Below are 24,778 nucleotides of genomic sequence, written 5' to 3'. Positions count from 1 at the left end.
TGCTGAAGTGAAAGCCATCCTCCATTTGCGAAGGCTGCTTTTTAGTTAGCTTTGCGACAATATCAAAAAGAAATTTCGGATTGTTCTTATTTTCCTCAATTAAGTTGGAAAAATAGGATGATCGAGCAGCAGTGAGGGCTCTTCGATACTGCACGGTACTGTCTTTCCAAGCTAGTCGGAAGACTTCCAGTTTGGTGTGGCGCCATTTCCGTTCCAATTTTCTGGAAGCTTGCTTCAGAGCTCGTGTATTTTCTGTATACCAGGGAGCTAGTTTCTTATGACAGATGTTTTTAGTTTTTAGGGGTGCAACTGCATCTAGGGTATTGCGCAAGGTTAAATTGAGTTCCTCGGTTAGGTGGTTAACTGATTTTTGTCCTCTGACGTCCTTGGGTAGGCAGAGGGAGTCTGGAAGGGCATCAAGGAATCTCTGGGTTGTCTGAGAATTTATAGCACGACTTTTAATGCTCCTTGGTTGGGGTCTGAGCAGATTATTTGTTGCGATTGCAAACGTAATAAAATGGTGGTCCGATAGTCCAGGATTATGAGGAAAAACATTAAGATCCACAACATTTATTCCATGGGACAAAACTAGGTCCAGAGTATGACTGTGGCAGTGAGTAGGTCCAGAGAAATGTTGGACAAAACCCACTGAGTCGATGATGGCTCCAAAAGCCTTTTTCCATGTGAATGTTAAAGTCACCAAAAATGTGAATATTATCTGCTATGACTACAAGATCCGATAGGAATTCAGGGAACTCAGTGAGGAACACTGCATATGGCCCAGGAGGCCTGTAAACAGTAGCTATAAAAAGTGAGTGAGTAGGCTGCATAGATTTCATGACTAGAAGCTCAAAAGACAAAAACGTCATTGTTTTTTTTTTTTTTGTAAATTGAAATTTGCTATCGTAAATGTTAGCAACACCTCCGCCTTTGCCAGATGCACAGGGGGTATGGTCACTAGTGTAACCAGGGGGTGAGGCCTCATTTAACACAGTAAATTCATCAGGCTTAAGCCATGTTTCAGTCAGGCCAATCACATCAAGATTATGATCAGTGATTAGTTCATTGACTATAACTGCATTGGAAGTGAGGGATCTAACATTAAGTAACCCAATTTTGAGATGTGAGGTATCACAATCTCTTTCAATAATGGCAGGAATGGAGGAGGTCTTTATACTAGTGAGATTGCTAAGGCGAACACCGCCATTTTTAATTTTGCCCAACCTAGATCGAGGCACAGACACGGTCTCAATGGGGAAAGCTGAGCTGACTACACTGACTGTGCTAGTGGCAGACTCCACTAAGCTGGCAGGCTGGCTAACAGCCTGCTGCCTGGCCTGCACCCTATTTCATTGTGGAGCTAGAGGAGTTAGAGCCCTGTCTATGTTCGTAGATAAGATGAGAGCACCCCTCCAGCTAGGATGGAGTCCGTCACTCCTCAACAGGCCAGGCTTGGTCCTGTTTGTTGGTGAGTCCCAGAAAGAGGGCCAATTATCTACAAATTCTATCTTTTGGGAGGGGCAGAAAAACAGTTTTCCACCAGCGATTGAGTTGTGAGACTCTGCTGTAGAGCTCATCACTCCCCCTAACTGGTAGGGGGCCAGAGACAATTAATCGATGCCGACACATCTTTCTAGCTGATTTACACGCTGAAGCTATGTTGCGCTTGGTGACCTCTGACTGTTTCATGCTAACATCGTTGGTGCCGACGTGGATAACAATATCTCTATACTCTCTACACTCGCCAGTTTTAGCTTTAGCCAGCACCGTCTTTAGATTAGCCTTAACGTCGGTAGCCCTGCCCCCTGGTAAACAGTGTATGATGAATGTCTGTCCTCAACAGATTAACCTCCACCACTTCATTAGGGGAAAAGTTTAAAATCTGTGTCTATGGTCAATTTCATCATACTACTATAAGCATGACATTGACTTGGTGATACGTCTGGCTGAGGCTGATTTGTTTTGCAATGACAATGACACATCACGCTAATAATACAGATAAGAAACATTGCACACGTGTACACCTGCTGCATTAACACTCATTTACACACACACACACACACACACACACACACACACACACACACACACACACACACACACACACAATCTCTCTCTATTTCAAGGGGATATAGACAGATGAAGACAGACAAACATTGACAAAATACAACAAGTGAATCATTGAAATCCTCCAAACTGCGATATCAGGACGAATTTGCCATATTCCATCGGTCCGTATTAATGATTAAAAAAAATAAACTATAAAAAAACACAACATTTCAACTAGGCTTAAAACATGCTCGCATAACATGATAAAACATGATCGCATGATGGATTAAGGCTAATCTTCTTGTCCATAATCCTCCCAAACCTCAACATTGCAAGACCGTGGAACATAAGGTAAAAAGGCTACATAGGACAATTGGGGCGGTGCACTACACATGGAATAATGCAAAACACTTTTTTAAAAGCACACTTACTGTTGGCCTATATAACACTTATTGTTGGCCTATATAACACTTACTTTAGCCTACTTGATATAAGTAAGGTTACTTACAGAATCAATATCATTGACACCATCCATGTGACACAGTTGATCCAACAACCGGAGTAGTTCAACATTGGGTGCTATCTGAGTCTGAGAAAGTGAACTGAACGTGACTTGTGGTGTGAGTGTTTCATACTTGTAGGCAGGTCCACTATGTGGCACCGTAAATGAATCTGCCCACTTCCCCGTTTCATTGTCACAAGCGTAATAGTTCATATTAGAGCCATATAAGGCTATCTGTGTGGGCAATTGGCTACTGACTCTGGGGTAGACAACAGGTGTTGATAAAACACAACAGCAAGCAGGCTACACAACAGCACTGTGTAACGCAGCAGCATCACCCATGCTAATCTAGCAATACTCAACTCTCAACACAGAGAGGGCAACCACAGCAGCTCAACACAATACAATACAACATCACAGCTCTTGAGAGAACAAATGTTGTGTCAACACCACATGGCCCATCTTTCGGATGGGATGTTAAACGGGTGTCCTGACTCTATGTGGTCACTAAAGATCGCTGGGCACTTATTGTAAGAGTAGGGGTGTTAACCCCGGTGTCCTGGCTAAATTCCCAAGCTGTCCCTCATACCATCACGGTCACCTAATCATCCCCAGCTTACAATTGGCTCATTCATCCCCCCTCCTCTCCCCTGGAACTATTCCCCAGGTCGTTGCTGTAAATGAGAAAGTGTTCTCAGTCAACTTACCTGGTAAAATAGCGTTTTTTTTTAAATTTCCAGCTCTTCTAAACACTGGATGCATGATATACAGTATGTTCCATTCCTTCACAGGTGTCTGGTTTTATCTTTCTGACCCAGAAAGGACACTCCCACAATGATAGAAGAACACGAACACCACAAAGCAAAACAACCAATCTAAAACCGTTTTGCTCTGAGACCAGGCTGCAACAACACAACCCTGCACAGTGTCATGACCAAAAAGAGCATCTGAACAGCGAATACGCACCTCAAATTGGACAAGAGTTTTTCTTTAATGTGTCAGATGAGAAGGATATACTCCAAACACCCGAACACGCCTTCATCCCCGTCATCGGTCTGGCCGCAGGGCCAGAGTGTCAGAGGAGGTGTCAGAGGAAGGCCCTAAAAGACTCCAGCCACCCTAGTCATAGACTGTTCTCTCTGCTACCGCACGGCAAGCGGTACCAGAGCGCCAAGTCTAGGTCCAAGAGGATTCTAAACACTTTCAACCCCTAAGCCATAAGACTCCTGAACACCTAATCAAATGGCTACCCAGACTATTTGTATTGCCCCCCACCCCACCTACACTGCTGCTACTCTCTTCTATTATCTATGCATAGTCACTTTAATAACTCTACCTACATGTACATATTACCTCAATTACCTCGACACCGGTGCCCCCGCACATTGACTCTGTACCGGTACCCCCTGTACATAGCCCCGCTATGGTTATTTACTGCTGCTCTTTAATTACTTGTTATTCTTATCTCTTACTGTTTTTTTAAGGTATTTTCTTAAAACTGCATTGTTGGTTAAGGGCTTGTAAGTAAGCATTTCACAGTTAGGTCTACACCTGTTGTAGTCGGCGCACGTGACAAATAAAATGATTTGATTTATCAGTAGTAGCTAACAAACACTGCTCAGTGGCCTTGTGGAGTGTATGCCCTGAGATTGGAAGGTTGTGAATTCAATCCCTGGCCGAGTCAAACCAAAGACTGTAAAAATGGGCCCTAATGCGTCGCTAGAGATGTGTGGGTAAAGCCCTGCGATAGACTAGTGTCCTGTCCTGGGGTTTGTACATTGCGCTGCAGGAGATAGGGTCCTACTCTATGAGGTTTTCTGGCTCAGCCAAGAATCCTGCACTGTAAGCTGATCTGGCTCAGCCAAGGCTCCTACAAAGTTACTTACTATGTCAACACTAGGTGTAATTGCAGACTACCAGTTTAGTTGTTTTCTCCCACCCTTAGGATGCATGTCATGATGATGAGTTAAAACCTTTTCATCAGTCAGTTCATTGTAAAACATGATCTCAGCTCAGAGACAGAATTCCCCTTCCTTCATACTCAGACACCGGCTGTGATGTGTGGGGCAAGGTAATCTTGGTTAACTCAGAACTAATTTCATACTCACACAACGGCTGTAATTTGATCAGATGCTGTTTACCTAGTCTGTCCAGAAGAGATTAGAGGCAAGGAAGAAAGGACAAGAGTCTGTTTGAGCTGAGTGATTCAGGAGAATGGAAGGTTGTCGATCTGAGCTTAGTGTGACAGGTTGAAGGGAGGAGGCTAGAGACAAGACTGTATATGTATCTGTTAATAACAGAAAGATATTCTTATTCTTAGAATCAGAAACAGTCAAAATGTCAGGAGTCTGGTAATGAGTATTGAATGGCATATCCATTCCCTCCCAACAACACCTGCCTCCCAATATGGAGATTTCTTCAACAGGAAGGGAGACCTTCAGCAGAAAGGCCTAGACTCAATCTGTTATTTACATAATCTGGATAACATTACTGCAGTAAGTAAATGTACAAGTAGTAAGAGTACATAGTTCATGAACTAGAGGTCGACCGATTAATTAGGGCCGATTTCAAGTTTTCATTACAATTGGTAATCGGCATTTTTGGACACCGGTTATGGCCGATTACATTGCACTCCACGAGGAGACTGCGTGGCAGGCTGACCACCTGTTACGCGAGTGCAGCAAGGAGCCAGGGTAAGTTGCTAGCTAGCATTAAACTTATCTTATAAAAACAATCCATCTTAACATAATCACTAGTTAACTACACATGGCTGATGATATTACTAGTTTATCTAGCTTGTCCTGCGTTGCATATAATCAGTGCGGTGCCTGTTAATTTATCATCGAATCACAGCCTGCTTCGCCAAACGGGTGATGATTTAACAAGAGCATTTGCGAAAAAAGCACTGTCGTTGCACCAATGTGTACCTAACCATAAACATCAATGCCTTTCTTAAAATCAATACACAAGTATATATTTTTAAACCTGTATATTTAGTTAATATTGCCTGCAAACATGAATTTATTTTAACTAGGGAAATTGTGTCACTTCTCTTGCGTTCTGTGCAAGCAAAGTCAGGGTATATGCAGCAGTTTGGGACGCCTGGGGTTGTTGCGAACTGTGTGAAGACCATTTCTTCCTAACAAAGACCGTAATTAATTTGCCAGAATTTTACATAATTATGACATAACATTGAAGGTTGTGCAATGTAACAGCTATATTTAGACTTAGGGATGCCACCCGTTCGATAAAATACGGAACGTTTCCGTATTTCACTGAAAGAATAAACGTTTTGTTTTCGAAATGATAGTTTCCGGATTTGGCCATATTAATGACCTAAGGCTCGTATTTCTGTGTGTTTTATTATATTATAATTAAGTCTATGATTTGATATTTGATAGGGCAGTCTGACTGAGCGGTGGTAGGCAGCAGCTGGCTCGTAAGCATTCATTCAAACAGAACTTTCCTGCATTTGCCAGCAGCTCTTCGCTGTGCTTCAAGCATTGCGCTGTTCATGACTTCAAGCCTATCAACTCCCGAGATTAGGCTGGCAATACTGTAGTGCCTATAAGAACATCCAATAGTCAAAGGTAAATGAAATACAACTGGTATAGGGAGAAATAGTCCTATAATTCCTATAATAATTACAACCTAAAACTTCTTAACTGGGAATATTGAAGACACATGTTAAAATGAACCACCAGCTTTCATATGTTCTCATGTTCTGAGCAAGGAACTTAAAACGTTAGCTTTTTTACATGGCAAATATTGCACTTTTACTTTCTTCTCCAACACTGCTTTTGCATTATTTAAAACCAAGTTGAACATGTTTCATTATTTATTTGAGACTAAATTGATTTTATTGTTGTATTATAGTAAGTTAAAATAAGTGTTCATTGTTCATTCAGTATTGTTGTAATTGTCATTATTACAAATATATATATAAATAAAGAAAAAGAAAAAAATTGTCCGATTAATCGGTATCGGCTTTTTTTCGGTCCTCAAATAATCGGTATCGGTAATACATTTATTATATATCACAAGCCACTTTATACAATGCCAGTTTATATAATGTTTACATACCATACATTACTCATCTCATATGTATATACTGTACTCTATACCATCTACTGCACCTTGCCTATGCCGTTCGGCCATCACTCTTTCATTCATTTTTATGTACATATTCTTATTCATTCCTTTACACTTGTGTGTATAAGGAAGTTGTTGTGAAATTGTTAGGTTAGATTACTTGTTAGACATTACTGCATGGTCGGAACTAGAAGCACAAGCATTTCGCTACACTCACATTAACATCTGCTAACCATGTGTATGTGACCAATAAAATATGATTTGATTTGAGTCTCCGTTCTACATGAATCGTTTTTTCCAGCTCTTTGGATGCATGATGTCATGGGGTGAAAGGTAAATACTGTAGGCTAGCTTGGTTTACTCTAGTGTGTACTTTTCTCACACTACAGCCATAGTTGTGGGAAGTAGGGGTGCTGAGGGTGCTGCAGCAACCCCTTGATAAATCGGAATGAAAAAAATATCTGTTTTTTTCAACGAAAATCATTTAAGTAGGCCTTTATTATTCCTGGCAACAGCATTCTATGAGCGGAGGAATTTTTCCCTCAGGTCTTCCCATATTGTCGGATAGTTGTTGACAGCACCCCCCCAACCTAAAACGTTTTCCAGCGGATATGACTACAGCCCTTGAACAGCTTAACCATAACTGTGTTTATAACACCACTACTGGTCTCAGAGTGTAAGAGCCACAGAGATCCTGTTGAACTAATTCTATGGTGAGAGCAGTGAGTTATATGTCAGATTGTGTCCCATGCCATGTCTATGCTCAGTCCTTGACCCTAATGTAGATAGAAAGTGGAAGGCCAAATGGAGGGGCAGGCTAGTAGAATGGTTAAGGAGGGGCAGGCTAGTAGAATGGTTAAGGAGGGGCAGGCTAGTAGAATGGTGAAGGAGGGGCAGGCTAGTAGAATGGTGAAGGAGGGGCAGGCTAGTAGAATGGTTATGGAGGGGCAGGCTAGTAGAATGGTGAAGGAGGGGCAGGCTAGTAGAATGGTGATGGAGGGGCAGGCTAGTAGAATGGTGATGGAGGGGCAGGCTAGTAGAATGGTGATGGAGGGGCAGGCTAGTAGAATGGTGATGGAGGGGCAGGCTAGTAGAATGGTGAAGGAGGGGCAGGCTAGTAGAATGGTGATGGAGGGGCAGGCTAGTAGAATGGTGATGGAGGGGCAGGCTAGTAGAATGGTGAAGGAGGGGCAGGCTAGTAGAATGGTGATGGAGGGGCAGGCTAGTAGAATGGTGATGGAGGGGCAGGCTAGTAGAATGGTGAAGGAGGGGCAGGCTAGTAGAATGGTGATGGAGGGGCAGGCTAGTAGAATGGTGATGGAGGGGCAGGCTAGTAGAATGGTGATGGAGGGGCAGGCTAGTAGAATGGTGATGGAGGGGCAGGCTAGTAGAATGGTGAAGGAGGGGCAGGCTAGTAGAATGGTGATGGAGGGGCAGGCTAGTAGAATGGTGATGGAGGGGCAGGCTAGTAGAATGGTGATGGAGGGGCAGGCTAGTAGAATGGTGATGGAGGGGCAGGCTAGTAGAATGGTGATGGAGGGGCAGGCTAGTAGAATGGTGAAGGAGGGGCAGGCTAGTAGAATGGTGAAGGAGGGGCAGGCTAGTAGAATGGTGAAGGAGGGGCAGGCTAGTAGAATGGTGATGGAGGGGCAGGCTAGTAGAATGGTGAAGCCAGCAGTAGAACACAACAGATAGTAGTTGGGAGGCCAAGATAGACCCAGTTCTTAAAGGAAAAGGTGCTCTGTGCCACAAGAAATATCTAAGCTGAAGTTTGTTTTTCCTGATTCAGGGTTCACTTCCCCTCCCATTACACAGCAGATCTATGGAGCAGTGATTAACGTCAAGTGATTAAAGCAGACACAGTTCCTCTCTCACTCTACAGCAGAAGCATTTGGCTACTTCAGTACTCAGCTGGCAGGAGTATTGCCTTTCTTATCAGTACATACGTTTCTGAAGGTATTTGTCATGTCTGCCCATATGCCTTGTACTGGATGCAGCTGCAGTATACTGTGGTATGATCTATCTTTCTGGTCTGCTAATGAGAACTGAATGACACACTCATCCCCTCCCAACAAGACCTGCCTCCCAATGTGGAACATTCATCAACAGGAAAGGAGACCTTCAGCTGAAAGGCCTAGACTCAATCCCTTATTTATATAATCCCTGTAGCATTACTGCAGTCAGTAAATGTACAAATAATAAGAGTACGTCTTCTATGAATAGCCATGAAAGAGACACCAATTTAAGTGGTCTGTCACAGAGATTTTTAGTTGTATCTCCATGGTCTGTTAACTGGCAAAAGTCATCGTCGCCCAACCTCCTCTAATCCAAAGCGGACTACTGGTGCCATCTGCTGGAGTGCTGGTATATGTCATTGACTCTGGGAGGTGTGATGTTCGGATGTACCGATCCTGTGCAGGTGTTGTTACACGTGGTCTGCACTGTGAGGACAATCAGCTGTCCGTCCAGTCTCCCTGTAGCGCTGTCTTAGGCGTCTCACAGTACGAACATTGCAATTTATTGCCCTGGCCACATCTGCAGTCCTCATGCCTCCTTGCAGCATTCCTAAGGCACGTTCACGAAGATGAGCAGGGGCCCTGGGCATCTTTCTTTTGGTGTTTTTCAGAGTCAGTAGAAAGGCCTCTTTAGTGTCCTAAGTTTTCATAACTGTGACCTTAATTGCCAACCGTCTGTAAGCTGTTAGTGTCTTAACGACTGTTCCACAGGTGCATGTTCATTAATTGTTTATGGTTCATTGAACAAACATGGGAAACAGTGTTTAAACCCTTTACAATTAAGATCTGTGAAGTAATTTGGATGTTTACGAATTATCTTTGAAAGACAGGGTCCTGAAAAAGGGATGTTTCTTTTTTTGCTGAGTTTATATTAAATATATTGCCAGTGTCAAAGCCTGTACTTTTATTTCCCCCAACCGACCTAATCATGATTGTGGTAATGTTTTGCCTATAGGTATACGTATTTACGTATTAGTATGACACACAGCCGTAATGCTGAGGCGGCATTCACACCACTATGCTTTTAAACTCTTGATGGTTGCTAGGCAGCGTTCGTTAACCATCCTCCTGCCAGTTGTAAACTTTGCAAGGCATGTCACTTTGCCCATCTCTTAACATAGCCCACCACTAAGCATACCGTTTTCTTATTAACCACAACCGGATGAATCCATAAAGAATTACTGTGGTAATAAATATCACTGAATTACGTAAATGTTGAAATAAAGTAGGCTAATGCAATTGAAGGCATGTTGGCCTATCACATTGTTGCTTACTCCCAAAATCCTCCAATCATTTTAATACATTTGAAGAAATAGCCTACCCGGGTGTGGTCTAGATGACAATTTCAGCACCATTTTGATTGGGACAGCGCAATTGCTCTGCTTGGAGACAAGTCTAGAAACTCGACTTGATATATCAATAATTATGTCAGACTTTTGTTTGCACTGAATCTCCGTTTGGATAGCCTATTGGTTAGACTACAATTAGGCTGGGAAAAGCTAAGTTGAGGTGTGAGAGCTTCCTGTGATCATCTTGTCTCGTTTGCTCATTTATTAGAACATTTTGCCATGTGATCCTCTATGGCAGGTATTCCCAGGGGCAACGTCAGGGGTACGCCCCAAAGAATGTGCATTCATATATTTTCCAACGAGGCTATACATTTGGGTGAGGTTTTTTTCTCCCCTGAGTAGCCTTGTATCACTGTCCCCCCCAAAATGTAACCATCTAGTGTTCAGCGAAATACAGGTAGCCTAGTCAAATAATTATCATCCAATCACAACATTAACCGTTACTCTCTAGCGAGAAGCCTGAAATGTGGATAATTGCGGGAAACTATGGACCAATCTTGGGAAAATTGTACTTCCGGTATTGATTAAGGTTGTCTGATAATACTGAGTATTATTTACTAAAAACGTTACTTAGAGAAAAACAGGAAAGCGATATTAAAGACGAACATAAGTGGTTTTCATTAAATCTGTCATGGGTTAGGATGACACACATTGGCGTGTTTGGATGTAACTTAGTAAAAGCAACTGGTCTTAAGGTAAAAACAAAATAAATGTTTAGTTTTCACTGTGTAAGTCAACCTCTGACAACACAAATATGTTATATTACACAATACAGCTTCAAATTTGCACAACACTTAACGGTAGTAATTATTGCAAAATTGCAATAAGTATTCATTAATTTGTCCACTTGATGTCAGTGACTTGACTGTAGAATACACGGCTACTCAGTGAAATGATAAAAAGCTTCAGTTTTATAGATAACTTCGGAACAGACAGTTGCAAACTGTAGTCTGTCTTTTTTATGCCGGTTTTGGAGCAGTGGATCTTCCTTGCTGAGCAGCCTTTCAGGTTATGTCTATATAGGACTCGTTTTACTGTGGATATAGATACTTTTGTACCCGTTTCCTCCAGCATCTTCACAAGGTCCTTTGCTGTTGTTCTGGGATTTGCACATTTCGCACCAAAGTACGTTCATCTCTAGGAGACAGAACACGTCTCCATCCTGAGCGGTATGACAGCTGCGTGGTCCCATGGTGTTTATACTTGCGTACTATTGTTTGTACAGATGAACGTGGTACCTTCAGGCAACTGGAAATTACTCCCAAGGATGAACCAGACTTGTGGGTCTACCATTTTCTTTCTGAGGTCTTGGATGATTTCTTTAGATATATATATATATATATACACACATACATACATACATAGTGAGTATCTCTTCCAGATGTGTGCGTGTATATCTTCCAGATGTATTGAGGGTTATGGACATAGGAAGTTTAATGTGTATTTTTGGTAAGCAGCCCACATCCTTGTACCATGGACAAGGTTATGTATTCATTAAAAGTGTGTGTGAGTGAGTATCTCTTCCAGATGTGTGTGTGTATGAGTATCTCTTCCAGATGTATTGAGGGTTATGGACATAGGAAATGCAATGTGTATTTTTTGTAAGAAACCCACATCCTTGTACCATGGACAAGGTTATGGATTCATTAAAAGTGTGTGTGAGTATATGAGTATCTCTTCCAGATGTGTGTGTGTGTGTCTCTTCCAGATGTGTGTGTGTGTGTCTCTTCCAGATGTGTGTGTGTGTCTCTTCCAGATGTGTAAATAATATACCACGTTATGGTTAAAGGAATTCCTGCCTCAGTCTCATCCATTCCTCTGTCACCTGGCCCGTGACCACCTGTTCACCCTCACTGTCAGTCATCCTACCTGTCCAGCTACCCACACAGATTCCACTAATCTTTCAATGTTTATTTCTGGAGTATATTGAAGTCCGACAACTTTATTTTTCATGGACTTTATTTTGTATTGCTTTTTTATTTATTAATACAATTTAATGGCTTTGAATAGTGAATTTATTTACAAAAGTTAGTCATTCATATGAACTGGTTACCAACGTAATTCGAGCAGAACAAATACACGTTTTGTCATACCGGTAGTATACGGTCTGATATACCACGGCTGTCAGCCAATCCGCATTCAGGGCTTGAACCACCCAGTTTATAATTAGCCTTAGATACTGCACACACCTACAATCTAAAGGACCACCCTTGCTTACCTTCCTAGGTAAGCAAAGATGCATTCCACTCCCATTCACTGGCTCTATTGATGGGAGCTCAAATTGTTTGACACATATTGATGCAATCATGAAGATACCGTGCCAAATTTCTGTTCGGTAGCTATAATTGGCCATAACATTGAAAAGCTCACTTACCTAAATTTGCTGAATCTATCCTTGTCACCATAAAACATATCCCTCATACTGAGGTTCCCAGCTTTGAATTTGTACCATTGTTCACGTTTCTGGAAATGCAGATCACTGGTTAGTCCCATGGTGGTGGTTGAATTGACAATGGTCCAGTGAAAATGCTACTCGGCAACTGGATTGTGTAAAGATGTTCAGTGTGTAGAGGATGAAAAGACAATTCATGTGACAACTCCAAAAGCACCAATGGCAGACCCCATCTATTGCCACTCAACCAGTCTCCTCTCTGATGAAACAACCACACTATAGCTCATTTAAAACCTTGGACAACCCCATAAGTTTAAACCATATAACCCTGATTAGGGGGTGACTGGACAAAGTGTTGGTTATATACACAGCACAGGGAGAGAAATTACCATTTGCCTATTTGAGAAAGACAAGCAAGTGTGCCCAACAAGGATGTAATCATTATGCAGATTATGTTGCAAAATGAAACAGTTCACCCCAAACGAGTTTATATTGGACAAATCCAGGTAGGTCCCTTCCCGTTTTTTTCTTAAACTAAACAGATTCTGTAATTAATACACCCCTGGTAATCACACACAAAACCATAAGGAGGAAAAACAGGCAGATATGAAAACTTTTATTGTATGCTTTGAATAAAAACCCCAGTCCACTGAGGCCCACAGAAGAGGACGTCATGCTGGGTTTAGAGACAAAACGGTTAGAAAAAAAAATGGACCCAATTAACAACCTTTAAGTCTGTATATAAATGACATCTGATGCTCAAACAAACTACCCCCAGCACAGACATTTCAGTAAGTTATTGCATTGTATCCTTGTTGTGTCATGATTTAGTGGCTTGAGCCAGACCCTCATGCAGGCTTCTGTGCAACAATGAGAAATGGAGATACAGGACATCCCTTTGAACTAGGCACTTGATCCTATGGGTGCATCTCAAATGTATTGCCTTGATTCCTCATGTTCTCCCCTCGTCTCCTCAAAACACATTGGCGCAGAAGAACAGAGGTTCTAAAAACAGTCATATAATTAAGACAAGGGATGCATGTAGATGTTTGGTCTAATTTTAAATTACTTAAAGCTTTCAAAACCTTCATGGGGGCAGAATCCAACACACTTTACACTACAGTGCATCAATGCCAGAGAATAACGATCCTGCAATGGAAATAAACAAGACGTTGGAACTTGGCGTCAACTCCCTTCACTCAATTAAATGTACCGATGTAGACATTTCCATACTTCTGAATAAATCTAGTACATTATCAAGCAATAACCTAGTTCATCAAACAGCACTGTGCAAAAGAACTTCAGAGTACACCAAAATGGGCACAAGTTCTTATAACATCCATTTTAAGTAAACTTGATTTACTTTGACCATTTATTTCACTCCGTTATTAGTTCAAATGTAGTATTCTAGTTATTCACTGGCATTAAGGCACAACAAGAGAAATTCATCTTAACTTCCTGAGGACACTTAAAAAAAAAAGAAAAAAAAGTAGCTTTGCACCAGCCCAGTTAAATCAGACTAACACATTAGGTTTAACCAGGCTAGCTCTGCACAGTCATCCCTTCATCTTTAAACAACATTTGGGGATTTTTCTGGTGCCAAAGCCATATGCATACATCCATAAAATATACATTTAAGAACAATATTCAAGGAATCAAACGAGATACTGAACTTGTACTTTTTAAAGACCTGTTCACGGGGGGGGGGTGTCCAGGTACCATAACATCATCGGCTTCATCCCAAATAGCACCCTATTCCCTGTAAAGTGAACTGCTTTTGACCAGAGCCAAGTAGTGCACTATATAGGGAATAGGCTGCCATTTGGGATTCACCAGTCATCCGCAGTTAGCAGAACTGGAATACAATCTCAGGACTCACACAAATGAACAGAAGACACCATTATATAAAACAACTTCAAATCGTAAAAAGTGCAACTGTGTGTACGTTTCCTGCAAGATATAAAATTCCAAATCTAGCTAGTGTTTACTCTAGTTACGGACTTATTTAAATCATGCCGGGCCAAGATAGCATCAGACAACATTCAGTCAGAGTTCATTACTTCCTATCAACCAACCTTCACCCAATTTGTGCCCGACCATTCAAACCCTCCAAAACATTAGCTTCAATATTGCTATGTAACTAATACCTACGAAGCTAAAACCAAAGGGCTCTACAATTCAAATATTTAAAGACATTCTTAACTGAGCAATTATGCTGACATCACTTGTGTAGCTTTAGCAAGCCATCAACCACCATGCAGTGCCATGGGACCGAGTCAGTGGCATGGAATCAAGAGTTTAGTCAGGGTATTGTTTCTCTCCGTCAGACATCTCAAGTACTGTTGGCGAGTCAAATTCTTTCTGGCATTCCGGTTTCTTTGAGAGGAACGAGGATGTGGAGTTCAGGGTTTAACCAACTGACTGACAAAGAGGTAAAAGGGAATAAGAATTTGAAAAGCGCCCTAGAAATGTTCGAAACCGAAATGTGGCCCATTTGTCAGGAAGAAGCATACTTAGATGGCCTGCTTTAGCGAGCTCTTGTAGCAGTTTACATAGATTACGCTAGAGATATAACCGTCGCAAACAGCAGCATTGTACAACTCTAGTCACACAATACCAGTAGCCTCGAGTACAGGGCAATCTACAGAAAATTAAGTTCTGACCTATGATCCATCTTTCCTTATACCTAGTTACGCACCCAGAGTTAAACTATATCGCCAAACCAGAAGAGTATAGCCAAGTACATCGAGCACCATCACTAGTGAAGAGTTGGAAATAAATAAAACAGAATATCATTTACAAAAAGTTGATATCTAGCTAAAAATCACCAACACTGCCATTTGGAGAAGGTGGATAGCTAGCGGACTAGGTATAGGAACGTTTGTGTGGTTGAAAAATACACAGAACGCTGTGACAGACCCCACTGGCTATTTCGGTGCTGAAGTTACATTACAGGTTACCCCCCCAAAAATGAAGCTATGTCAGCGATCCTCAGTCATACGGCCCTCTACACCTAACAGAATATAATCAAATACCTGTTACAGGAAGGGAAAAAACTCACTGCTGAAAAGGACATCCCTCAGAAATATTTTTATACACCTGGAAATTGTTTGTTTTGAAGAGATCGATGGATTGCATCATTTCCATAATGAAAAGACATGGAAAAGAAGTGGCATTCAAGCAGTCTACCCCAGTGATGTTGACAAATATACAATCTTCATTCTTTTAAACAAACAATTTCTAAACATGAGGCGTCGCCTCTCTGGATCTGTCCTCCAGGTGTACTATGCAGCCACGGTTATCCTTCAGGAAGAAAGGGAAAAATTAGACAGCTTTTTGATGACTTCACTATGGTTAACATCGTTACGTACGTGCACGTATGGTTAACAGAGTTCTGTACAAGCGCTTGAAGGTAGGTACACTATGGCTTGATCTTCGTTCGCATTTGCTATATTGTGAATTTCATTTGTAAACTCCATAATTAAAAGCAGTACGAGGGACAACTCAACTCTAGGATTTTGCAAATGTATTCGTTGATGATACCTTTGGCCACTACGGCATCCATCTATACAATAAGTAAAAAAAAACATATACATTACCCTGTACTCAAAGTTCTCTGAAAACTCCCGTCCTCCCTGGCTTGTTCGATTGTATCCTCCCCTGTAGCCGTGTCCTCCGTGGGGGGGACCGAAGGACCCTCTGCTGGTGGAGCGACCCCTGCCCCCGCGGAAGCCCATACCGCCAGGCCCGCGGTAGCCCCCACGTGCCTGACCCCTGCGCAGGGGGATGCCGAACGTCTCCGTGTTGATACGCCTCTCCTCGGCCCAGGTCTGCCTCCGCTGCCTGCCAATCAGAATTTAGACGCTCAGCCGGGGGTTGGCGCACGCCAACAGTACCTTATTGAATACACTATGGTTTTACATACAGTATACTCCATATATTATATATTAATAAAGCCACCCTGTATACTATCAAAACATTAGCATGGGATAGAACAGATCTGAGAGAAAAGAGACTCACAGTGGGAAACCAGAGCTTCCTCCAGATCTTTCTGCAGCTTTCCTGAAAGACAGAACAGATCTTTATCACGTATTGCCTAAGGGAAGACAATATTGTACTGTTAATTCTCAAACTAAATCTACAAGATAAAGGGACAGAGGTTGCTGCTATAAAAGCAATGGGGCGAGAGATGATACGGGCAGTTGTAGCCTACCTGCTGTAGTCACAGGAGACGTTGTCGAAGAAAGACTTGGACTTGTCGTAGTAAACGTTACGTTTTAGTGCCTCCAGCCCTTCTTCATCAGCGTTGCCCTTGCTGTTCTGAGTCTCCACCCCGGAGTTGCCCTTATATTCCCCGTTTACTGCTGCCCTCTCCGTCTCATCTTGAGAAGAAATGGACACCCAACACATTCACTCCACTATGGCCAATTACTGTTTTGCACATTTCCTTATTTATTTAACTAGGCAAGTCAGTTAAGAACAAATTCTTATTTACAATGACGGCCTACCCTAGCCAAACCCGGACGACGCTGGGCCAGTTGTGCGCAGCCCTATGGGACTCCCAATCGCGGAAGGATGTGATGCAGCCTGGATTCAAACCAGGTACTGCAGTGACGCCTCTTGCACTGAGACGCAGTGTCTTAGACCACTGCGCCACTCGAGAGCCACACATGGAGTTCTCAGCCAAATAGATTAAGTACCCATCCAGGCTCTCCTGACCAAACTACATTTGTGGAATTAAGGCATTTGAATGTACCGGAGGCCATCAGAAATACACAGCGAAATAATGTAATACTTTATCGAGTTTACCTCCCAGATTGGAAAGATGTTGTAGAGTGTCTACAATTTAAATGACTAACAATTCATACATTTTCAGTTTTAGATATTGTCTAGACTTATATGATTAAGACTTTCACATACACACGTTCAAAAGTTCAGGTTCAGTTAGAAATGTCCAAATTGAATATCTCGTACAATGCTGTGTGCTACTCCCTTCACAGAACAGCGCAAACTGGCTCTAACCAGAATAGAAGGAGTGAGGCCCCGGTGCACAACTGAGCAACAGGACAAGTACATTAGATTGTCTAGTTTGAGAAACAGACACCTCACATGTCCTCAACTGTCAGCTTCATTAAATAGTACCCACAAAACACCAGTCTCAACGTCAACAGTGAAGCGGCAACTCCAGGATGCTAGCCTTCTAGGCAGAGTTCCTCTGTCCAGTGTCTGTTCTTCTGCCCATATTAATCTTAAATTTTTTTGGGCCAGTCTGAGATATGGCTTTTTCTTTGCAACACTGCCTAAAAGGCCAGCATCCCGGAGTCACCTCTTCACTAATGACGTTGAGACTGGTGTTTTGCGGGTACCATTTAATGAAGCTGCCAGTTGAGGACGTGAGGCGTCTTTCTAAAACTAGACACTAATGTACATGTCCTCTTGCTCAGTTGTGCACCAGGGCCTCCCACTCCTTTCTATTCTGGTTAGAGCCAGTTTGCGCTGTTCTGTGAAGGGTGTAGTACACAGCGTTGTACAAGATATTCAGTTTCTTAGCAATTGCTCTCATGAAATAGCCTGCATTACTTAGAATAGATTGACGAGTTTCGGAAGAAAGGTCTTTGTTTCTGGCCATTTTGAGCCTGTAATCGAACCCACAAATGCTGATGCTCCAGATACTCAACTAGTCTAAGGCCAGTTTTATTGCTTCTTTAATCAGAACAGTTTTTAGCTGTGCTAACATAATTGCAAAAGGGGTTTCTAATGATCAATTAGCCTTTTAAAATGATAAACTTGGATTAGCTAACACAATGTGCCATTGGAACACAGGAGTGATGGTTGCTGATAATGGGTCTCTGTACGCCTATGTAGATATTCCATAAAAATAAAAAAAATTGTCATTTACAACATTAACAATGTCTACACTGTATTTCTGATCAATTTGATGTTATTTTAAAATGGACAAAAAGTGCTTTTCTTTCAAAAACAAGGACATTTCTAAGTGACCCCAAACTTTTGAATGGTAGTATGTGTGTAATACAGACATCGCATTCAGAAAGTATTCAGACCGACTTTTTCCAAATTTCTAAAATGGATTCAATTGTTTCAGTGACTGCAACGACAGGACACACACGGGGAGGGGAGACAAACAGACTGTCAAACCAGCATTGTTTCCCTGTCATTGCTCACTTTGTGACTAACAGGCTCCTGTCCTATCAATAGATTGCTAGAAGATGCCTATCGTTCATTCTAGCGGGAGAGGGCTAGGCTGACCTTTCTGACTAGCGAATTGAAAAGTAGCCGGCTGAAAATTAGTCTAATCGTCCGTTTAGCCGACAGACCACACTAGTGGAAAACCCTGCAACTTGGCTACATTGTGCTCGGGCTTGCCTCACGTTAATCTCGGTCCCCTGAACAAAATCACACATGCGTCGGAGGCCGGCCATGTTTTGTCTGTCTCAAGAAACCAGCCTTGCATGCATGACCTGTTCTCAAAAACACTAGGCTAAATCGAGCTCCTTCACCCATAAGTGTTGGACCATATGTTATGAGGGCCTGATCTGTACAGTTCTCTGGTACCTTTTAGTTTGAGCTTGTTCTGGAACTCCCTGTCAATTTCTTCCTTGTTGAACTGGGCGTTGGCACTCTCAAAGTCAAAGTCCCTCTCGAACTTCATGGGTCCGTCTAGGCGCACATTGAAGCGGCCCCTGCCGCGTTGTCCGCCTCCACGACCACGCCTCTGAGGTGGGGGGCCGACAACTGAGAAACAGGCAGAATAGACCATATCCACCAGAAACATGTAGTAAACACCAAACAATACCACAAAATTATAGTAAGTTATCACACCAAAAGCAGTGCACTGTGTTCAAAACCAAACCATGAAGAATATGAATAAACAAAATGCAGGCAAATGTCCACTATATCATAGATTGGTAGATAAAAGCACAGCAAACTACCAATTGACAGAATAAAGCAATGGCTTGCCATCCATCACAACAGAATACTTAAAATGTCACCCTAACATATTTATACAACACAGAAATTCCAGCAGCATATAAAGCATGAATAGTATTACCCATCCATACAACAAACCATATTTTAAAAAAAATTAAAATATAAAAATAAAATAATTGCCAAAATATGGCATAACAGAATTACCGTCACACACTAAACAGAGCAGTGATCGCCATCCCAACTTGTCAATCTGCACAGCAATGCAGACAGTTGCAAGCAATGGACCACTATGTAACCTACTACAGCACAGAGGACGGTTGAGTTGTGTAAACGAACGTGGGCTTGACAGTTTAAGTAAAAAGGCACTAGGTCATGCAGAGTCTGAATAGGCATGGAGCTGCAGGCCGTTGACTGGCATCCTGCAGGCCGTTGACTGGCATCCCTGCCCTCACCTTGTGTCTGAGCAGCAGCCGCTGCTGCTCTGAGTGCTTTCTGGGACTCTGTGCCTGGAATGGTACAGTCCTTAAGTTTAGAGAGCTCAGCTCAACTTTAATAAAGAGATTTAGCCCCACACTATAGACTTCTACCTATAGAAACAGGCACAATTTGTTAAAATGTTCTCTAGCAGTCACATAAAATGGCAGGGGTCATTTTTGTTTTTAGGGGTTGCAGCACAATAAAACACACAGGTAAAGCCTCCGATAGGTCTCACCTACGGAGCTAATGATAGAATTCGTAAGCCCTGCAGCGGTAGCCCCATCTACAGCAGTGGTATGGCGTTGGTGAGAAATGGGCGCGTTCCAAAGCGTACCCCAGGCCTGGTTACTTAGCCCCGCTGACGGTCTCACCTTGGTGATGGTGCTGCTGCTGGGCATGGCCGGCGGCTGGAGCCGAAGGGGTCGTGTGGCCCAGAGCGGGACTCCTGCGGCCCAAGCCAGGAGTCGGAGCATAGGGGGCCGACGGAGCTGGCTGCTCTACTGTCAGGCTCTTCCTCAGGGGGTCCAGGGAGGGGCTGGTGCGGCCTGGGGGAACAGAGGGTTAGTGTTACACTGGGCTACTCAACACTGCCGAGACATATGAATCAGACTCAAAACTGGTTCGTCAAGAGTTGAGCTTTATATCCATGAAGTGTAAGTGATTAAACGCGTTGAAGGTTGTGTGTTGTGAAAAGCATGCCGTCATATTGAGAAAATGCAAAAATCTGTGATAAGGGGGTAATGCCATTTTGAACCACATTCTAGTATTCCAAAGCAGTATTGGGTGACATTATTATGCTCTTCACAAGACTACATAACTTCCCTGTGGCTCAGTTGGTAGAGCATGGTGTTTGCAACACCAGGGTTGTGGGTTCGATTCCCACGGGGGGCCAGTACAAAAAAAAAAATGCATGAAATGTATGCATTCACTACTGTAAGTTGCTCTGGATAAGAGCGTCTGCTAAAGGTAAATGTAAGGTCTACCATACAGTACCAGTCAAAAGTTTGGACACAGCTACTCATTCAAGTGTTTTTCTTCATTTTTACAATTTTCTACATCAAAACTCTGAAACATATGGAATCATGTAGTAACCAAATGTTTTTATATTTGAGATTCTTCAAAGTAGCCACCCTTTGCCTTGAGAGCTTTGCACACTCTCTCAACTAGCTTCATGAGGTAGTCACCAGGAATGTATTTCAATTAACAGGTGTGCCTTGTTAAAAGTTAATTTTAACTTCTTAATGCGTTTGAGCCAATCACTTCAATTGTGACAAGGTAGGGGTGGTATACAGAAGACAGCCCTATTTGGTAAAATACCAGGTCTATATTATGGCAAGAACAGCTCAAATAAGCAAAGAGAAATGACAGTCCATCATTACTTTAAGACATGAAGGTCAGTCAATACGGAAAAGTCAAGAACTTTGTAAGTTTCTTCAAGTGCAGTCGTAAAAACCATCAAGCGCTATGATGAAACTAGCTCTTATGAGGACCACCACAGGAAAGGAAGACCCAGAGTTACCTCTGCTGCAGAGGATAAGTTCATTAGAGTTACCAGCTTCAAATTGCATCCCAAATAAATGCTACAGAATTCAAGTAACAGACACATCAACTGTTCAGAGGAGACTGCATGAAGCAGGCCTTCATGGTCAAATTGCCGCAAAGAAACCACTACTAAAGTACACCAATAAGGAAACACAAGCAATCGACATTAGACAGGTGGAAATCTGTCCTTTGGTCTGATGTGTCCAAATGTGAGATTTTTGGTTCCAACCACCATGTCTTTGTGAGACGCAGAGTAGATTAACAGATCTCTGCATGGAATATCTACAGCTAGTTTCAATAGAGTTTTAGTTTCACCTACAGTTGAAGTCGGAAGTTTACATACACCTTAGCCAAATACATTTAAACTGAGTTTTTCCACAATTCCTGACATTCAATCCTAGTAAAAATTCCCTGTCTTAGGTCAGTTAGGATCACCACTTTATTTAAGAATGTGAAATGTCAGAATAATAGTAGAGAGAATGATTTATTTCAGCTTTTATTTCTATCATCACATTCCCAGTGGGTCAGAAGTTTACATACACTCAATTAGTATTTGGTAGCATTGCCTTTAAATTGTTTAACTTGGGTCAAACGTTTTGGGTAGCCTTCCACAAGCTTCGCACAATAAGTTGGGTGAATTTTGGCCCATTCCTCCTGTCAGAGCTGGTGTAACTGAGTCAGGATCGTAGGCCTCCTTGCTCACACACGCTTTTTCAGTTGTGCCCACAAATCTTCTATAGGCTTGAGGTCAGGGCTTTGTGATGGCCACTCCAATACCTTGACTTTGTTGTCCTCAAGCCATTTTGCCACAACTTTGGAAGTATGCTTGGGGTCATTGTCCATTTGGAAGACCCATTTGAAACTAAGCTTTAACTTCCTGACTGATGTCTTGAGATGTTGCTTCAATATATCCACATAATATTCCTGCCTCATGATGCCATCTATTTTGTGAAGTGCACCAGTCCCTCCTGCAGCGAAGCATCCCCACAACATGATGCTGCCACCCCCGTGCTTCACGGTTGGCATGCTGTTCTTCGGCTTGCAAGCCTCCCCCTTTTTCCTTCAAACATAACGATGGTCATTATGGCCAAACAGTTCTATTTTTGTTTCATCAGACCAGAGGACATTTCTCCAAAAAGTACGATCTTTGTCCCCATGTACAGTTGCAAACAGTAGTCTGGCTTTTTTATGGCGGTTTTGGAGCAGTGGCTTCTTCCTTGCCGAGTGGCCTTTCAGCTTATGTCGATATAGGCCTTGTTTTACTGTGGATATAGATGCTTTTGTACATGTACTATTGTTTGTACAGATGAACGTGGTATCTACAGGCGTTTGGAAATTGCTCCCAAGGATGAACTAGACCTGTGGAGGTCTACAATTCTTTTTTCTGAGGTCTTGCCTGATTTATTTTGATTTTCCCATTATGTCAAGCAAAGAGGCACTGAGTTTGAAGGTAGGCTTTTAAATACATCCACAGGTACACCTCTAATTGACTCAAATGATTAGCCCATCAGAAGCTTCTAAAGCCATTACATAATTTTCTGGAATTTTCCAAGCTGTTTAAAGTCAGTCAACTTAGTGCATGTAAATTTCTGACCCACTGGAATTGTGATACCGTGAATTATAAGTGAAATATTCCGTCTGTAAACAACTGTTGGAAAAATGACTTGTGTTATGCACAAAGTAGATGTCCTAACCGACTTGCCAAAATTATAGTTTGTTAACAACAAATTTGTGGAGTGGTTGAAAAATGTTATGACTCTAACCTAAGTGTATGTAAACTTCAACTGTAGGTGAGTAAGTAGTATAACAAATCAGTGTTTCTCTTCCACGTGTGGTTCTTCTAACTTTAGATACAAGGATAGTAGCGGTACCCAGAGAGTGTGACTCAGTGGGGAGAGCAGCGCCAATAGCACTGCTGAGACTGGGTTGCAGCTGAGCTTGTGTCGCTCCAAGAGGAGGGCGGCACTGATTTTCCTGTATAGAGAGAAACGGCAGGTGTAGAGTATTGAGGGCAAGAACGGCACAAGTGTGATGGGTCCTCTGATTCTCTTTCAATTATTCGTTTTGATATCTCACATGTGCGATTCACCGGAATCTCAGAAGCTCAAAGAACCAATTACAAACGTCAGTTGGTCGAAAGGTGAATGAGGTGAGCCCCTCCCATTATTCTAAGGAGCCACTCACCTGTCCTATGGTAATTCTCATAAGAGTACTTCTTTAAGCTCTCCTCAGCACAAATGTATCTGCTTCGCAGGTGCCGCGAGGTTACGCCGCTGAGCGCAGGAATTTCAGCTCTCGTCTTTTGTGTTGAGTAACTTACCGAAAACCTTTTTTGGTTGCTTTGTCTCCTGTGTTAGCGTCACACGGATAGCTACTGAAACTTGATTAGCCCACGCCGCAAGACACAAGCTAACTTAGCTAGCTCGCTGGAAAGAAAGCTAAACCATTAAGCATTGCTAGCTAACTCAGAAAGAGTTCCCAACCTGCACATAAGGTCGGTACCATAAGCACCAATATCTATAACAACCTTAGCTAGCTTGCAACCAGCACTTGGGTTAACACCTACCCTAGCCCACCACGGCTATAGCGTTTATACACAGTGCCCACTCCAGCTAGACATTAGCCGCAAGGCACATAAGCAGTTAGCAGGCCTTTATCCATGAATTAGGGACGCAAGAAAGGTAAGTGGCTTGACCACAGGCCAACCGTACTCCCCGATTCAATGAATTATGGCCACTGACACCCCCTCGCTCTTGCAGCTCAATGCTGGGATGCAGGCTGCTACTGGCTCTCCCAACTACGGTGGTATTGCCAGATTGGCTAAACTGACCGGCTATACCTCACCGTGCTACGGTCAAAAGAGACTAGACCAAAGAAGCAATGCTTCTCGCACAGCTAACGTGGTGCTAGCTATGCCATTAGCCCACTAGGTGAACACTAGCCTTAACGGCTAAGCATCGACTAGCGGACACACACACACACACACGTTACCAATACTTATAAAATGGGCCGCCATACCCATGGGAAACAAACATACTCAGGCTGCGCTCTAACTAGTCCAGCGAGTTTTGTAAGGTTTTTACTAAACACTGGCCAGTGCTACCTTAAACTACACCACTAGCCGTCACAATGAACGCTAGCTACAACCATCTTGCTAGCTTAGGTCTCATTTTCTAGTTCGCCTAGCATTAAGTTGCTTTGTGCCTACTAACTGAACCAGTCCCACCACGTGGTGACCCAGTCTACAAGACTGCCTGTAACAGGCTAGCTAAGGCAGCAAGGCTGGCTGTACCACTAACCTACGCTGGGCAAAACGCTCACGCAGCCTACCTCAGCTAGCTCAGTTCTCTTGAGTATTGCATGGTTTAGATAATGCTCTGTCATTTTTATACTTATCGACTCCAACTACTAG

General features: G+C 42.6%; 1 protein-coding gene across 2 annotated transcripts in view; it reads right to left on the bottom strand.

Annotated features, from left to right (window-relative positions):
- Positions 1 to 13,000: 13,000 nt before the first annotated feature.
- LOC106573260 (protein LSM14 homolog A) overlaps positions 13,001 to 24,778 on the bottom strand; it is a 32,272-nt gene continuing 20,494 nt past the window's right edge. Inside the window, exons 4-10 of one of the 2 annotated variants that reach the window (XM_014148168.2) lie at positions 20,196 to 20,369; positions 19,800 to 19,853; positions 18,973 to 19,152; positions 16,613 to 16,781; positions 16,420 to 16,461; positions 15,999 to 16,242; positions 13,001 to 15,702 (exon numbers count right to left, since the gene is read on the bottom strand). In XM_014148168.2, the coding sequence (XP_014003643.2) occupies positions 15,640 to 15,702; positions 15,999 to 16,242; positions 16,420 to 16,461; positions 16,613 to 16,781; positions 18,973 to 19,152; positions 19,800 to 19,853; positions 20,196 to 20,369 (926 nt within the window). In that variant the 3' untranslated portion in view covers positions 13,001 to 15,639. The remainder of the gene's footprint in view (positions 15,703 to 15,998; positions 16,243 to 16,419; positions 16,462 to 16,612; positions 16,782 to 18,972; positions 19,153 to 19,799; positions 19,854 to 20,195; positions 20,370 to 24,778) is intronic. The other variant, XM_014148169.2, reaches the window with a different exon arrangement.

Source organism: Salmo salar, chromosome ssa16 (genome assembly GCF_905237065.1).
Source record: "Salmo salar chromosome ssa16, Ssal_v3.1, whole genome shotgun sequence".
Lineage (NCBI taxonomy): Eukaryota > Metazoa > Chordata > Actinopteri > Salmoniformes > Salmonidae > Salmo > Salmo salar.
Note: the sequence above shows the minus strand (reverse complement) of the source record. Positions and strands in the feature narration are given on the sequence as shown.